Here is an 18543-nt window from a genome sequence, read left to right on the forward strand (position 1 = left end):
AGCAATAAAATCAAGTATGGTCTCTGTCGGTTCTTTAATAGCTTACAAGCATTTTATATCCAGAGTCCCCAAGCTGAAATTCCAAGAAATATTCCCCTTAGTCCTGAGCTGTAAAATAATCTCTGTAAGATTTTCCCCACTTCTTTAGTCTGTAGACTATTTTTGAACCCACTTTAAGTGTCAGGTTCAAATGGACATAATTGGTACATATAATAAAAGAATATAAAATGCAAGTAGAAGGGTTAGCCTATGTCATGGTGTGTTGAATATGTCATGGTGTGTGTCTTGGAAGGGATGAAGGCCTCCTGGGTAGAGTGGTCATTCCAGGAGGAAGAGAGTGCCTCTTAAGGTTGTGGGTCATCAGACATAGCAGACTAGGTGACCAGAGGATAGAGTGCATCAGCCAGATGCAGACAACATCCTCATGTACAAAATGCCCCGGGCTCACATGACGAGCACCTGATGGAAGGGTATGAGAGGAACAGGTCTCAAAGTGTGGTCCCCAGCCAGGGTCGACATCCCCTAGAAACTCAGTAGAAATGCAACTCCTTGTGTCCATTCCAGACCCAATGAGTCAGAAACTCTGGGCTGTGCCAACTCAGGCTTGAACAAAACTCCAGGTGATTCTGACACACACCCAAGATGGAGGGCCCAGGTGTTCTCTCAGGCCATAAGAGTCAAGCCCTCTCTTCCCACCCCGCAGACTCTTCACTTGCTTCCTCTGTCCGTCTTCCCTGGCTTCACTGCTCGGCCCTTCTCTCATCACTGGACACACTCACACACACTCATTCGCTCACTCACAGCCAAACACACACTGGTACGGTGTTCAAAGACTGGGAAAACCAGGCATTATTTTTTCCTTTCCTCGGAGTATTTATTTCATAACATGTGCATAGAGCTGAGGTGAGGGGCAGAATTTAAACAATCCCTAATTAAGGAAGATGGCACCATGTATTTATCACATCATACCGTTGTGTGTTTACCCTGTTCCACTTTTGATGCCTTTGCATATAATCTTTCATAATTCAATTCCCTCGTTTAAATCATTTCTTTTATTTTCACTTGTTTATTCAGAAGGGAAAGTTCATTTGGCAGATCACTGGGGCCTCCCAGTGGCAACTGTATGTCATTTCCAATTGGGATTTTATTCTGGGAGCTTTGAGAGAATGGTAACCAAATCCTTAGATTTTCACCTGAGAGAAGCATAAAATAGAACAAAGCAAGAATTTTACCAAAATAGATTATATCAGCTGAAATTTCTGCAGAGGTTGGTTTTGCTGCCTTGCGTCTATCAATTTTGGTATGCAGCACTTGCTCAGTAGAGATGACAGGGACTTCAGGTTCTGCAGGTCAAGGTGAAAAACAACCAGAAACACATACCATAAAGACACCATCAGAGAGCGAGTTTCCTTCCTCTCATCCTGCCCTTGAAGTGGGGACTACTCAGGGTAGCCTTCGCCCTCTCAACCCCAGAATAATCCGTGTTACTGGGTCTCACCATGGCTCCCCAGAGGCAGCGGGAACCGGGGAACCGTGCTCTGACCCCGGCCCTCACTCTGACATCACGGAAGCACACTGAGCCATCCACTCCCGCATCAGCAAACACCCGTCACCTGTCGAAGGGTCCAGCCAGGGCATGAGGCTCACTCTGCACCAGAGCAAGGTGCCTGTCATCAGAGCAGTGCAGGCTGACGACACCAACAGTCGTTTCACTTAGACCAGCACATTGCTGTGGCAGGTGCCGTGTCCCTCCCGCCTCACTCAGAGTCCCTGTGACCTCTGCCTTGGCTGTGGGAGGCCCTGCTGCCTGAGTCACATGCCCTTGCCTTGAAGGACAGCTGGAAGGTGGTTTCCAGGAACTGCTGTCCTCGCCTCACCCCAGCGCTTAAGTCTGCTGATGCAGCCGGGCGGCACCGCCTGGTAACAGACGCACTCCATCAGCATCATTCACACAGCCTGGTCACAAACAGATCAGATGATGTTTTAAAGTTCAGCCCTGCCCCCTTGGCCTTCTCCGCTGAAGAGTCACTTGAGGGCACCCTAGGCCTTGTTCACATCACTCTTCCCGAGTCCTCGTCAAAAAAGAGAACGGCACTGGCTCCCACCTGGGCGCCCCCTCGGCACAAGAGGGTCTTTTTTGTTTACCACCCTGGCTGCTTTGAGATCACCAGATAGCCTTACAGTCATTAGTCTAATCTGTGTTCAATATTCCTTGCAAAGAAATATGTGATTAACCCTTTTCTGGGTATATACAAATGCTTTGTAAAAGCATCCGATTAAAGATGTGCTGTAAAAAGGGATTTGTCCTTCCAGGTCCACCTGGAGAGTATTCCACTTGAACTAATTTGTACTCAGGAGACAAACAATGACAATAGTCACTAAATTGGCATCTCCCATTCAACTGGCATGCAATTCAAATTCAGGGTTTTCTTGCAGAACTCAAGTGCAATGCCCCGAAAAGAGCACAAGTTTCAGGGGCGCCGTAAAGGTCAAGGTTCCCGACCCAGCAGTCACAAGTGCGTGACTTTGGGGAAGACACTCCGGAAAACCTCCATATCCACCCAGGCAAACTGCTCTAGGGCTGCTGGGAAATCTCAAAACAGGTTGAAAGCAGGGAGTACCCCATTGATTGTAGGTATTACTCCAGCAGGAATTAATGGAAGCTGCAATTTTCCCAGCCAGTGGCTCGAACAGGTCACGGTCAGCTGCCTCTAAAGCTTGGCATGTGCTGTTCCTTCCACCAGAACCCACCCCTTCCCTCCTGCTGCCCTCAGCCTCCCCCTCCTTTGCCAGCTCCAGCTGGCTTCTCCTGGCAGCCTGCATGGCTCCCTGGCCCTGGGTTGGGATCCCCACCATCAGGACACCCACCACACTTCCTCTACCACACCAGCGACGTCACTGCCTCTGCCCTTCCCACTGAACTCAAAGTCTCCAGAACTGGCCCTATCCTTTCCCTGCTGCCCATAGCTCCTGCTTGGCACTTTGTGGGTTTTCAATAAATGAATGACAACCACTAGGCAGCTTTCTAAAGAATAAAAAGTAAAACGCAAAGAAAATAAAAAGTCGTTGTACTGATTATTTTGCATTCTTTTAATTGCCTTTAAGTCTCCTTTTTTAATTTCTTTTTTGGTACTGGGAATTGAATCTAGGGGCATTTAACCACTGAGTCACATCCCAAGCCCTTTTTATATTTTATTTTGAGACAGGGTCTTACAAGTTGCTTAGGATCTCACTAAGTTGCTGAGGCTGGCTTTGAACTCACAATCCTCCTGCCTCAGCCTCCTGAGCCATTGGGATTACAGGGAAGCACCATCACACCCAGTCATGTCTCCTTATTTTTTAAACAATAAATTGAAATCTATTCCCAGGACCTCTAGCCTTTTGCTCCCTTCACCCCGAAAATGCTGTGCAGAGTTATTCCTCAACTCCTCTTTCAGATACGTGATGATGAAATGTGTTAATATGTTTGTATTTTTCTATTAAGTTGCCTATTAGTCAATGACCAAGGCTTTGGCGGGAGAGTGTTAATAATTTACTAGTTGCAAACTGTAGGTTTACCCTGAACACCAGGTGGGTAGAAACGTTACTCATGTTTTTTATTCTAAGAATTTCTCACATTTTTATGGCCTGTCCTTTGGTCTTATTTATGATGGTTTATGACAAAGAGACAACCCTTACCATTATGATTTATCCTCTACCAACAAGGAAACAGAAAGAGATAAGAAACCCAAATTAAATCATGACACATACACAAAAATCCAGTGAAAGCAAGGGGCTGACCTCATAATTTAAATTAAAACCAAGAAAAACAGACATGTTACAGACTGTGAACAAAGGAAATTTCAAAACCTCAACAACAAAATGTAACATTTGCCCAGTAAGTGATTTTCAAATGCCCATCTTATATTTGTGACACTATGAAATAACACCTGGCTATTAAATTATTTTTAATGGCATACCTTAATCTTATTTTGCTTGTGCATTTGTTTGAAAAAACAAACAATACTTTTTGGTATGGAAAATTGATACTGATTGGCAGCAGATATTCAGTATTTTTCTTTATTTTTTTTCTTTTTTCCTACTAATGTCACTTATCACAAACTTGACCTGGGCATCTGTTTTCATTTTAGTGATCCCTTAAAATTCTTTAATGGCAAGTGCCAGCTCTAAAACTTGATTGGATTTTATAGAAAGACAATTGCCTTAGAAACAAAGAAATTGGAGAATTGAGAGGCAGAAGTCCTGCCTATGAGCTTGTCCAATAAAAGCACTGTTTGTGATAGAGGCCAAGGGTTAGCTCAATAGTACAAGCAGTCCATAGCACAGGCTCAGCAATCTAAGAACCACAGAGTAATACACCATCCATGCAAAGGCTAATGGAATCCTGAACAAATGCAGTTAATATAACCTCAGATCTAATTGATGCTAACTAAGGCCACCTAAGACACCCGGTCTAACTAATACTACCATACAATTATTCAGAACACTGTCTTTGATTTCATGTGGCACTTGGAAGCAGAGCAAATATTGACATTGGGCTTGCAGGTAATACACTAGGCTTAATTTCACATCACAAACTCAGAAGACAAAAGCTATGTGTGGAATTCATTTGTGAACCACACCAGTCTTTGTAAAGAAGACATAAAGAACTGAGTCCACACACACTCCCACACACTCACAGAACCCCTGTACTTTAAATTTAATGTTTGCTTTGCCTATATCCTCCCAACTTCTGCAAATTTGTTTACCTACTCCATTCACAATTTTGTTTCCAATTGTTGCCTTATAATTTGTTTTTAAAATGCACATATTTGACAATTTTTATTTTCTCCATGCACAGATTTCCATGAAACCCAAATTAAAATGAAGTAACAAGAAGCACACTATATTAATTTTCTCATAGTTTCACCAGTTAACTTCCTTGCCTGATTTACTTAACATGGACTGACTTCAATCCTTGTTCAGAAACAATTTCTGGTTTGTTTTCAAAGTTAGTACATACAAACCCCATCTCGCATCAAAATCCTGCCAAATGGATATATTTCACTTCTAAAGGATATTTGTAAATTATTTATCTGCTTATATGCAAATGGTAACACTTAAAATCAGTTAGACATAGCCTGTAAAGACAGGGCATTCTCAGAGAACACCAACTTCCAGGAATTTGAGGCCTTACAGAAAAAAGGAATATTCCATTCTATTATGTTTTCCCATCTTTTTATTCTATCACAATAATCTGTTTACACTATTGACTGTAAATCTCTTAGAAATTTAGTTACCCAAAGCCATTCATTATCCAAAAAAGAAGAAAGAGAGAAAAGAAGAGAAAATAAATAAGACAAAACATAAAAATTCTGATTGAGCTGGGTACATTGGCACATTCCTGTAATCCCAGCAGTTTAGGAGGCTGAGGCAGGAGAATTGCAAGTTCAAGGTCAGCCTGGGCAACTTATAAGACCCTGTCCCAAAATAAAAAATAAAAAAGGACTGGGGATGCAGTTGAGTAGTAAAGCACCCCTGGGTTCAATCCCTGGTACCAAAAAAATTAAAATCTGATCAATAAAAATAGTTTCAAATGAAAGAAGACATATCATTAAATTCTAAGGATATTAATGCAACCCTTAATATCCTGAAGTCAGTTGACACAGTCTGAGGCACAAAACTCTCATGGTTATCTGTGTGACATCTTAAACTGCAGAGAGTCTCCTACAGGTTGGTTTGTCTTCTGTGGAGCAATAAATATTTTGATTTAACCTCTCTTACAACCTTGACTATCAGTATGAACATTCTATTGAAAATCCAGAAAGTTACTGCAAGAATTAGAACAAGGATTTTAATAACATCGTCCAACTTCTCAAAAAGCCAGAAACAAAGGGGCAAAAACTCACAATAGAATTTCTCCAGATTGAAGTTAACAAATCAATTGCTAGTCATAAAAAAAAGAAGTTGTAAGATAGAAAAAGCCTATTCAAATTTTATCTTCGAAAATTGAATTATTATAAAATTAACTTGAAAAGTATGGAGAAACTGCAGCAAAAATAAAAGTGGACACATTCTCAGAATGAAGGAAGTGAGATGGCACAGTGTGGGGTGGTGCCCACGTCTGCAGGAGAGAGCTACCAACAGAACGAGACTGTGGATCTGATGTGCGCCTGACAGACCGAAGCAGAGAAAGAGGAACTCGGAAAGACCGCGTTCTTAGTTTAGTCCTCAACCCGTCTTTATAAGGACACTTTGTCTAGTCTATCTAAAAATACTCCTCAGTGATATCCCAACAGACATTTTGCTCCCTTGGTACCCAGATCCCCACTGAGGCATCCACAGCCCTCAGGCCCCAATGACTCTGAGACACCGTGAGGAACCCGGGAACTCTGCTGGGCAGTTCTAAACCAGCGTGGGTTCAATCCCTGGTGTATGTGTGTATATATATGCATGAATAGATAAATAAATGAATGAATCACATTTTTCAGAGTCAATGGATACTAATACAACTGTGGAGGGAGCAGAATCTCAAAATAAAACAAAACAAAAACCCAGAATACCCCTACGTCTGATCTCTTCCTGCGTCCAACCTCAGGGCTCAGTCCTCATTTTACTCTCTCTGACTCCCTGAAGGAGCTTCCCAAACCACCCCTCAGCTGAGGACTCTCCACCTATGTTCAGTGGCTCAGACAGAGCACGTCAGTCAGCCTGACTGTCTCCCTCACACTCCACACTCTTGGGAAGGAAGCCCTGCTGGTTCCAGCTTCCAAATGCATCTAGAAATGACCACTTTTCACCCCCAAGCAGATTCCCTGCCGCCAGCTGCCACCCTGTCTGGCTGACTGCCCAAGCCTCCCAGCTGGTCTTTAGTCCCTGCATTCCAGTCCCAAAACATCAGCCAGAGTGGCTGCTGTGGTTTGGATCTTCACTGCCCCCCCACCACCCGAAGCTCCAGTGTTGAAGGCTTGGTCCCCAATGCAGCAATGTTCAGAGGTGGGGCCTTTGAGAGTCTGACTGATCATGAGGGCTCTGGCCTCAGCAGTGGATTAGCCCATGGATGGATTCATAACTTACTGGCATATTGGGAGATAAAGGAAACTTTTGAAGATAGAACCTCGTTAGAGGAAGAAGGTCACTGGAGGCATACCCCTGAAGGGGATACTGGAACCCTGGCCCCTTTCTCTCTCTCTCTCTAGTTCACAGCCATCGTGAAGTGAACAGCTTTGTTTCGGCATGCATTCTCCACCGTGAGGTCTGGCCTCAGGCCCAAAGTCATGGAGCCAAGTGACCACAGTTTAAAATCTCTGAAACCATGAGCCAAAATAAACCTTTCCTTCTTTAAATTCATTAAGCTCAGGTATTTTGTCACAGAAATGGAAAGCTAACAGTGGTCCTTACACAAAATAACATTATTTACTATTCTACTCAAAACCATCCAGTCATTTTCCATGTAGCCAGAGAAAAAGTCAAAGTTCTTTCAGTGACCAGTGACCTAAAAGTTTGTAGTGGACACTGTGACATGCTGCCCAGATCCTCTTCAGAATGACTTATTACCCAGCTGCTGTAAGTGCTATTGGCAGACAGTCCACAGCTGTCACCATCTTCAGGAAAAGCTTCAGCTGAAGAGTGGCCTCACCCAAGGTCACAGAGTCTTCCAGGGACAACATATCCATGACTGATTCACATAAGGTTCTCAAGGCCTGGACATCTTGTCCCAGTCGGGACTATCCCAGAAGGCCACTTGAGGTCCAGCACTCCTCTGTCCTACTTCCTTCTGCTCCTTTCCATCAGACTTCAGCCCAACAGCACAGTCTGACAAGTGACCTGCACACTACCTTCCCTCTTCAAGTCCGTCTGTGGAGAACTCAGCCCACAACGAAGGGCCTCCCTGGTTGGGGTCCGCTGGCACCCCTCCAGCTTCAGGGCTCGTGGGTCTCCTGTGCTTGCTCATCAAGCCCAGCCTCAGAGGTTCCCTGGAGGATGGCAGCTTCTGCCATCAGGCCCCGGCAGGCTGCTCCCTCTCCCTTCAACACACTGCCCTCCTTCCTTCCTGTGCTCCTCAGGTGGCACCTCCTACAGAAGCCTACGCTGACCCGTGGGCCAGGGAGCAAGAGAACAGTTTCAAGCAGGAACAGTTCTTTCTTTTCCTAAAATATTGTCTTATCCTTCTGGGTACACATTTCCTTCCAAATAAATGACTTTGGTTGTTTAAAAAGTTTGGAAATTGCTGTTTTAAATACATAAAGACAGTGCCGAGATTAGGAACACAGGCTCCCGGCTCAAACAGAGCTGGGCTTGAATGAGCTAGCACCGTGCTCCATGGACATGCAGCCTGGGGTCTCTCAACCTTCTTTCTTTATCTGAGAATTAGGGATAATGATATTATGGTCCTTCTCAGAATGGTTGTGAGGTTTAAATGACTTCATGTGGGTAACAGACTGTGAAAACGACAAAGATCCATGTAAATACTGGGAGATAGTGAGATGGTCCTAAGAAACCCCACACACCAAAAACTCCACTGGAGCATGCCTGCACCCTGGCTTGCAAATCAGGGTCCCCAAAAATCATCTTCTCAGCTATGCTCAACCCTGAGCTGACGAATAACTTTCTCAGAGTAGAGAGGACTGATCCCCACCAGTAGTGTCACCCCCAGGCACAGTGACAGCCTAACTGTGAACACCGCAGAGTGGTCGCCACCAAAGCATGTGGTTACATGGAACAGAGCCCTAATTCTTTGCTCTTTTTGCATTGGCTTTAATTACTTTAAGTTTAATCTTTAAGCCCCATGTAGAAAAAAAAAAAAAAAAAAATACTCAAAATTTCAAATATCTAGGTCTATATATGTTTGTTCATCAGAAGAGCTTCAAACTGTAAGACCAGCCATATGTCTGGTTGAGATTAGAGGCCTAAACCTTTTCAACGCAAAGAATTTATATTTGTTTCTGTTTTTATGAAACAAATTAACTTTACTTGGCTTAAAAATAAAACAATAATTCCTCCAAAATCTCAACTATTCTTACAGTGCTTTCATTCATTTTTTATTTAGCAGCATGAAAAGTCCTTGCCCACAACTTTAAATCCATAGGCTGTTTTCAAAGGTTACACTGGAGACCCTCCCTGCCAAGCAGAGGAGAGAGAACACTTCTGAGCTTGCTAAATGCAAACCACAAATGTCCAACATTTTCCATTACACTATGGATCTACCTTTTCAGATTTATTTGCAGACCGCACTATTGTCAATTTTTTATTTCTATCAAGAGACTCCTTTAGGCCAATGGCTAAAAGAATGAACAACAATGTCCATTTTAGATTTATCATTATTAAAACTATAATTTTGTAATTTACACATTAAAATGCTTGTAACATTTATTGAAAATGGTAAAAATAAATGGTGCTAGAGGGATGAGGAGAACTGACAATGAACACACAGGGACTTTGCAAAAGTCCTAATTACCATGTGATTAGAAGGTAATCCTTAGTACTGGTGGAGACAGACTAGGAACAAGTTACCCCAATCCTACAGCTGCATCTCTTGTATGCAAAATCCCTGCCTCCGGTAAGGCAAATTTGGGAAGCTATCTTCTATTCTCAAAGAAGTGTGTGTGTGTGTGTGTGTGTGTGTGTGTGTGTGTGTGTGTGTTGTACATTTCCCCTTGGGAAAACAATGGTGCATCAGATCATTCAGGTTTTCTTTAGTGTAATAATCTACTAAAAATCACCTGAACATTTCCATGTCCTCATTAAAGGATATTATGCACTCCTCCGATTTTTTTTCATAGCTTTATATAACTTAATATTCAAGCTAGGGAAGCTGGAAATTTCCTCCAGATCAAACAACTCCTTAAATCTATCTACAAATTTATTTTCTTTTTCCAACCTGAACTTCATGGCCCAGAGGACGATGGTCGTCTCTTTGCACAGATGGTCAAAGGTAAGGAGGAGTTCTTCCAGGAAGGGGTGGGCATAGACAACATCCGCTGCCAGGACATAATCAAAGCTATTGGTGGCCCTGGGGAAGTTTCTGTCTAAAGCTACTCCCCAGGAGAGTTCCTTAACCTGAGGCAAATGCTTGCATTTCATTTTGGTATTTCGGGAAATATTATACTGCAGGTTTCCAAGTAATTCAGGCAAGTCTGTTGCAGTCACACGAGCACCTGTAAAACAAAGATGGGTAGAAAAAGTAATCTCCATGGAATAAAGTCAGACTGACATGCACTCTGCTATTCTGCTTAATTGCTTGTCCCAAAGAAAAGTCTGGTTAGCACATACAGAAGGATGATCCCTTTCAGAATGGATGCTAACATGACCCCTGCCTCCCTTAAAAAAAAAAAAAAAAAAAAAGAGTCCCCTGATATTCTTGTATACCATGGCATTTTTCTGTCTCCTAGTTTCTTCTTAGTTGATGTTGTTGTTTTCTACTTATGTACCATATGTTAGAAGAAAAATAACTGGAAGAGATATTCAAAATCTTTGGTACCCTGATAAGAAAAATCTGAAGTCATTGGGCAAAAGAGAAACAGTTACTTCCCCAAAAGATTTCTGGACCTCAGTCAAGTGCACCAAGCGAGTGCACGTAACATCCTGTAGGTAAACAGGAAATGCTCATGTCAGAGTATTGGAGGAAAAAACCTTTTCCATGTATCACTTGGACAGTATCTTGACATCCATGCTTACTCTAAGTTTTCAAGTTGACCCCTCAATGCATCACTGGGACAGTATCTTGACATCCATGCTTATTCTAAGTTTTCAAGTTGACTCCTTTTACAAGTGTAAATCTTCACACCATGAGATGTCTAAAACCCAGCCATAATATATATATAGTGGTCATAGAGTCAAAGATCATAGATGACAAATGCTTAGGTGAAGGGGACAGAAAGAACTTCCAAGTTACAAGTATATAGGTGTGGTCATTTTCAAGCAGAAGGAACAAATTTATAGAAATTTCATTCTTAAAGAGAATTTTGGGGGCTAGGGATATAGCTCAGCTGGTAGAGTGCTTGCCTTGCAAGCAAAAGGCCCTAAGTTCGATCCCCAGTACCGCAAAAAAAAAAAAAAAAAAAAAAGAGAGAGAGAGAGAGAATTTTGAGCAGTATCAGAACCTGAAAATAATCTAAATAAAATTAGGGATGGTGAAATCTACAGCATCAGACAAGCACAGGCCAGAATACGAACGGGAAAGCAAAGCTGGAAAAGAAATCTAGTTTGGCTCAGAACAAATTAGAATCCATTCCTTAACCACAATGTCAAGTTTCTCTTAACATTGATGCAGTAATGTTTTCGTAAAAAGTATTAAAATGGGAGGGAAATATGCATATCTTTGGCACAGTCACAGAACCTTCACATTCTAATGTGGGTGAAATCTTTCATTTTCAACAAATCTTTTTAAATCCCAAGATCAGGAACATGCCCTGCCCATACTAAGTATAAACTATCTGTTAATTTTGAGAACTTAGTGTCTAGAGATAAAAGAACTATCACTTTGAAAATACTGACTAAACAAGACCTCCATCTTTTGATGTTTAAGGTAGACAAACTCACTGAAGGGATTAATTCTTCTTAATAAAACAAATGACTTCCCAAAACACAAATTCCGCCTCTGTATTTGGAGGCTTTCAGAATAAATCAAATAGTGTCTCTGACTCTACCCATACCAAATGGAATAGTGACTTTGGAAAGCATTGTGGACAGAGCTATTTCTTTAAAATATTTGGGAGGACTTCAAGAGTCCTACATCTCTCCAGTGTTTAGAAAGTTGTAAATTGCTAAATCTCAAATTCCTCTCAAGATTGGAGAGTGGCAGGTGTGCACTTCTGAAGATCAAGGAAATCAAGACAGATTTGGGTAGTGCACATCAGAGAAGGCAGCTAAATTAAGGCGATGAAATAGATTACAACAAAGAAAGACTGAACTGAAACAGGCTCAGGTGAACTTGGAGATGATCGCACGTTCAGTAGGAAAGATGCTGATGAAAGAAGGAATAAAAGAATGGAAACAAACTGAGAAAATAAATCCAAACACCTAAAAATAGAAGCAGATGTGTGACTGCTACATGATTTCTAATATCCCTCTCTATTCTAATAGGTGCTGTTTCATAAAAGCACAGGATTTCAAAACCCAAAAGGAATGTACAGCTACCTAGGAACATTGAAATAATACTAAAATCTAAAGAACACCAAAATCAGCATCAAGAGACTATTTAAGCCTGTTTCACAGTCTACTCTAACAACCAGGATGCTGCACTGGGTACTTCAGCTCAAGTTTGTGGGTTAGTTCTCCGTGGGAGAATCACCACAACTTACACAGAAAATTCAGGAATGAAATGGTCAAGAGACATGAACACTGGTACAATTTATTGATGAAGTTCATTTAAACAATGAAGTTTTCAAAGAGACTTGGGTCATAGCACATTGGAGAGTAAAGATTATTTATATTGGATCATTACATTCTCATCCCCCATTTAATCAAAAATACTACTTACCAAGTAAACTTGCCACAATGGAAACCAGCCCTGTTCCAGCTCCAATTTCAATCACATTTTTGTCAACCATATTATACTGCTTTGCATTTGTTTCCAGGAAATAGCATAAAACGAGTGCCTACAAAATTTAAAAAAAAAAAAAAAATGGTGCTTGGCAAGCCGCAACTGAGAGCAAGATGACACTCCAGTGGATAAATGTGCCACCGATGTTGTATGTATGCCCGAGTGAGTATGAGAGCATCTGTGGGTGTTCAAAGACTTCATTCCAGGAAATCATCAGCAGAATTTCATCCCCAATAGGTTGAACATTTTGTCCAAAAATAGTCTTTAGGGATTATTGGGAGGAAAGAGAGAAATAACTAAAAGTATAGAATTTAGCTGCTTAAGTTTGGTCATGTTTAAAGGAAGCAATTTGTAATAATACTAGTCATCTAAAGTAGGGTGTGGGCTGGGGCAGGCTACATTGGTTGGTCTGTATCCTTCATGCTCAGTTGTTAAAGAAGTGGGTTCCCTTTGAGAATATTCTGCATGTGAGACTCATGCAGATGTCACTATAATTGTTTAACTCAAATGGAGTCAGTAAAATGGGAAATAAAAACATTGACAGTTCTAAACTCTATAGTCATAAAAAAAACTGAAGGAGTAAACAACATTTTATGTGTCTCACAAATTTTGATAAAGTTAGAAATAGAATTAATTAGTAGAAATAGTTTCCCAATTGCATGATTTCTAAATTTTAGTGCTATGTGAGGTCACATAGTAGAATTATACAACTTGTTTCCTTCTTCCATGTAAGACACATCAGTGGACAAAACTGACTGGAAAACAATAAGCATCTACCAGATTTTTGTATGAAATTATACCGAGGGCCAAACAACAGCACCGTAACAGTCCATGGCTTCAGTAATACGAATCTCATGACCGACGAAATGAAAGGCTTCCCAGGAAATGCTTGTTACCAGAGTTGGTATAAAACATCTCGCCATGATCTCTGAGACCACCTGCTTGTCATTGTAGTCTTCTCTGGGTTCTGCAAGGAAATCAAAGAGGTAGCAGGTATCTTAGAAACCCAAGAGAGAGGAGAAGCACCTGATGGAAATGTAGCATTTTCTAGCCTCAGTTACTTTCAAACATTTGCTGACCTTAGATGAAACTAAAAAGTAAGGTACACTGTCAAAATACCTCATAATGTAAGCTGACATTCCATACCTCAGGATGTCCATGTTTTTCTGTTTTCTATAGAAGTTGATGTCACACTATCCATTTCTGCAATGCTAAATGAAACATGAAGTGATTGACATACTACTTAAGCAATATGTTGGGCAGGGGACACGGCTTGGAGGTAGGGTGCTTGCCTATGGTGTGTGAGAGAAGAAGGAAGGAAGGGAGGGAAGGAGGGAGGGAGGAGGAAGGGAGCAGAGGGGAGGGGAGAAAGGAAAATGTTTCCAAAGACCACCAATCAGTTCTTCCTGAACAAGAGAAAAGACTATGATGGGACGTACAATCCCACCTTTTTATAGTGTCTACACATTGTGATTCCAGGTATTTTAGTGACATATAGTAGGCTATTCTGTTTAACTTGCTTTTAACCAGACAAAAGATGTGTAATACCGTCCAACAATATGCCCTAATATTATTTATTATTTTATATTATTATTCTGGGGCACTCATGGAATGTTGGCATCTACAATTTTACATATGGTCAATAAGTAACATTAACTACTAATTATGGAGCACATACTTAACATGCTAGAACATGTTATATTATAATGTTATGTTATATTGTTATATTATAATACGTTATAATAATATTGCACTTAATTTTGTTGTTGTTGCTGTTCTAGGGATTGAATCCATTGGCACTTAACCACTGAGCTACATCCCCAGCCCTTTTTATTTTTTATTTTGAAGCAGGGTCTCACTAAGTTTCTTAGAGCTTCGCTAAGTTTCTGAGGCTAGCTTTGAACTTGTGATCCTCCTACCTCAGCCTCCTGAGCCTCTGGGATTACAGGTGTGTGCCACCATGCCTGGCTGCACTTAATTTTTGCAATAACTATATAGTACATATTATTAGTTTCACTGATAACAAGAAAATGTAATTTCAGAGAATTACATTAACTTGACCAATCCCACACAAGGTATAAATGAAGAAACCAAAATGTGAGCTTCACTGTGGTTGCTCCAAAGCCTCCTTTCTATAGTCTTAAAAAGTTGTGTGATGTTTTTTTAAATCTAATTATCTCTAAGAATTTACAAACTTAAGTAAAAAATGTGAAAGATAGAAGAAATTGTATCAAATGATGTCAAGAGACAAACAATATGTGTAAAGTGCTTAGCATATTGCCTGCTACGTGGTGCCTAAAAATTACTATTATTACTATTATTATTATGATGATGATGATGATGATGATGAAAGTATAGAGAAGTCTATTAGAAGAGAAACAAGGAGGAGCACCCTCAAGGGAGAGAACAGGTCCTCTCACAGAAGAGACAAAAAGTCTGATCATTGTAGTTGTTAGTGTTACTATTTTGATCATGAAACTCAGATGGAACAAGACCACCAGTTAACCAAACCCTGGATTGTATGGCACAGACTTGAAAACTCATCAGCTCAGTAGTGCTGTGGCTGAGGTGCTCTGAGTGGTTGCGTGAAGGAAGTCTGTCCGCGGTCAACCTTTGTTCTAATGTGACTTTCATTGATAGAGAAACTGTTTCTCTCTCACACCAGCCCCTAAAATCCTCCTCTCCTTCCAGTCCTTTCTGCTCTCTCAGGTCCCGCTGGAGTCCTGCCAGTCACCTCCCCTTCCCCAGCACTCATGAAGCCAGGCTTAGTTCTTTCCAGAAGAGAAGATTGAAAATGAAGACCAACTGTGCATCTAAGGAGGAAAGAGCATGAGAAAAACAAATCCAACAGAAAAACAGCTTTTAATTCCTAAATAGGAAGAGAGGAGGCAACAAAGACTCATTTTAACCACTTAAGCCAGAGTAACCTTTGTTCCCCAGCTAGCCCACTCACTCACTGGACAACGCTGGTGTGCGCCAGGCACTGCGCTGGGTGGTGGAAATATGGTGGCTGGCCAGACAGATGTGGTCGGTCCCCTCAGGAGCACTAGAAAGACAGACACAGTTTCTCCAGACCTCAACAATGCCTGTGATATCTCAGGGCATCTTCATGAAGAAATACCAGATTGGATGCAAGTTTTTCCAAGAACCCCCAAAAGCATTTGACTTCAATATCCAATTACAGAGATCCTTTTGATGAATAGTGTGTTCTCAGCTTTACCCTGAGGAACACTTCTGTCAATGGTTTGACTGACTGGTGATATTAAGGGTTTGATCAAATTTCCAAATGATCTGTAGTGGGAGCAAAAAATGTGCTAAAATTATTGGTGATGCAAAATATCTTGATGGGCTATAAGAGTGTATTGGATTTAATAATGTGAGATGTAATACAGGTGGATATAAAGACAGTATTCTGGTTGAGTTTAGCAGCACTATTTGGTGTGGAGACAGATATAATAGATATGTAGGTTTAATTGGCCACAAGTTCAAAAATGAGTCAAAAGTATAAGACCAGCATCAATAAAAGCTAGTACACCCAGGTCATGTTAAGAATATAATTTCTAAAATGAGGGCGGTTCAGCTCTGTTCTATTTAATGCTGGTCAGATCATACTGTTAGTCCTAAGCAGTTGCAGAAGCCTTACTATAGAGGAATGCCAAGTAACTGGAGGAGCTGGGAGATGAAATATTTTGAAACTCAGTCACAGGAGGACAATTTGAAGAGATCAACCTGTTCCTCAAAAGCAGAAAAGACCTAGGGAACTTTAAAGGACTAGGAATTAGAAGAATTAAGGGTGTGTGTGTGAGTGTGTGTGTGTGTGTGTGTGTGTGTGTGTGTGTGTGCCCTGCATAGAATCTTAGACAGAACCATGTGTTTCACAAAAGAACTCCCACTTAGCTACAGCCCATGGGAAGGGGCCTATCCATCACCTGACTCTCCCACTATCACATTGTCCCTCAGCAGAGATGCAACAAAAACAGCAAGATGAAAAATTGATATTCTTCAGCAAAAGCCACCTCTTCTAATATATTCCACCAGACTTCTCCTTAAATAACTGCATGCATTCGCATTCAGAAGAGCTCCAAGAACCAAATATTATTGGTAATGTGTTTTATTTGAACTTTAACTTTCATTCCACTACATGCACTTGCTTGCTAAGATTGCAGGGGTGGGGGAGGAGGTTTGCTGTGAAGGCTCTTTAGGGAAAAGCAGAGAACATTAATTGCTTCCTTGACCTTTAGCTCAGTGTGTCCTCTTGGGCCTCCTTGCCTACTCCTTGTAAATGCAGCCCTCCTTTGACAAGTCACCTAAGGTACCAGGGATTAATAGATGTTAGAGTACACCAAATCCCAGGAGCATCTCTCAAAGTTCCAGCCTTTGATACAGAAACTTTGCCAGTGAATATTTACTGGTACAATTTGACAACTCTGACTTTGCACGTTCTTTTAAAGGTTAGTTGGCCAGATTAGTGCTGCTGTCTAATGAGTCAGTGATAACAAATGAATTTCTAGTTTTCTGAATGCACTGAGCTAGTAGTCATTGCTTTTTGATAATGACCATATCTTTCATATTGCCTTCATATGGGAATGAAATTTTTAAAATATATGAATACATTATTATAATTGACAATTATACTTCCAAGATAAAGGGGCTTGAAAAATATTTTGTGAAACAACTACAGCCACTATTAAAGGCATGTAGACTAAAAAATTTTATCTAACATATATGGCAATTCAAAACTAGTAATGCAAATATGATGATCTTGTATCATATAGAAACCATCATCAGGTTGAATAAAATTTAACTGATAATGTTTTACATTAATATTGCTTTGCGTTTAAATGTCATATGACTACTTTAGACATTTCATAAGAAATAACACTCAAAATTAGCATAATTTATACCATAAAACCAAAATATGCTGAACATGGCTGCTTAAAACAACTTGTCAAAAGAGGAATAAGATCTTTGTAAGGACCACATCGATGAAATGATCAAGTTTCTTTTGAAATGACTGATGAAGTTTAAAACAAAATTTCTTTATGACAAAAATCACAATAATGTCTAGATGTAATATGTGGGATTTTAAGAGGAAACACACACATATCTCTATGATTATTTCCATCTTAAAATACTGGATATTCTTACCCTGCATGAACTTCTACTTAAAGATCTTGAGGTAATCATTATAACACAGTGGTAATTTTTATTTAAATGAAGACACATGTGATATTAAGTTCTAGTAATGACACCACCTACTTCCAGGTTGAAAACAAGAATCCCTCACCTAGAATCTAATGGGAAGAGCAGTATACTATGTAAGCATCCTTGGAGCAGCCTCCTTGCAATAGAAGGGAGGGATCTATGCCCCAATCACAATTTACAGGAACACTTCCTCAAGTCACATACTCAGTTGTTTACTGAATATGGGATTTATTGTTGAAAAGATCCATGATTCGGGGGCGGGCCAAGATGGCGGACTAGAGGGCGGCTGCATTTCACGCTGCTCCACGACGCAAGATTCAAAAGAGGAGATAGTGAGAGACTTGGGACCAACTCAAAGCTGCCGGGTGAGTCTCTCCTGTTGGGGAGGCGTCCCGGATGGGGCGGTAGCCCCGGAACGCAGGGAATTTGTGAAGTGGAGTTGCTCGGCGAGACGCCCCTCCCCCCGCTGGAGCAGTAAACACGGACAACTGGGATCATCGTAGAGGAGGCGGCTCAGCACAGCGCTTGGACTCGAGCAGCCGCTGGGGCTCCGGGCGGCTGCCTGGGGAGGAGCTGCGTGGCGAGCTGTTTGGACCAAGAACAACCGCTTCTGAACACCGGGGGGTTGCCCGGAGGAGGAGGAGAGGCCCGGCGGGACGCTTGGTCTAGGAGTGACTGCATCAGAGCCACGGGCGGTTGCCAGAGGAGGAGCTGCGTGGTAAACTGTTTGAACCCAGAGCGAGCGCTCCTGAGTGCCGGGAGGTTGCCCGGAGGAGGAGGAGGAGCGCAGCGTGTTACTTGACCTGGGAGTGACT

General features: G+C 41.4%; 1 protein-coding gene across 8 annotated transcripts in view; it reads right to left on the reverse strand.

Annotated features, from left to right (window-relative positions):
• Nucleotides 1-511: 511 nt before the first annotated feature.
• The window catches only part of LOC124985226 (putative methyltransferase-like protein 21E), a 32205-nt gene continuing 14173 nt past the window's right edge, over nt 512-18543 (reverse strand). For 6 of the 8 annotated variants that reach the window (XM_047553778.1, XM_047553777.1, XM_047553781.1 and 3 more), the window contains exons 4-6: nt 13324-13490; nt 12461-12578; nt 8825-10136 (exon numbers count right to left, since the gene is read on the reverse strand). In XM_047553778.1, coding sequence (XP_047409734.1) covers nt 9733-10136; nt 12461-12578; nt 13324-13490 — 689 coding nt within the window. In that variant the 3' untranslated portion in view covers nt 8825-9732. Of the gene's footprint in view, nt 1344-5564; nt 8421-8824; nt 10137-12460; nt 12579-13323; nt 13491-18543 lie in introns of those variants that run through there. The other 2 variants (XM_047553784.1, XM_047553783.1) reach the window with 2 other exon arrangements.

Source organism: Sciurus carolinensis, chromosome 5, assembly GCF_902686445.1.
Source record: "Sciurus carolinensis chromosome 5, mSciCar1.2, whole genome shotgun sequence".
NCBI classification, from domain to species: domain Eukaryota; kingdom Metazoa; phylum Chordata; class Mammalia; order Rodentia; family Sciuridae; genus Sciurus; species Sciurus carolinensis.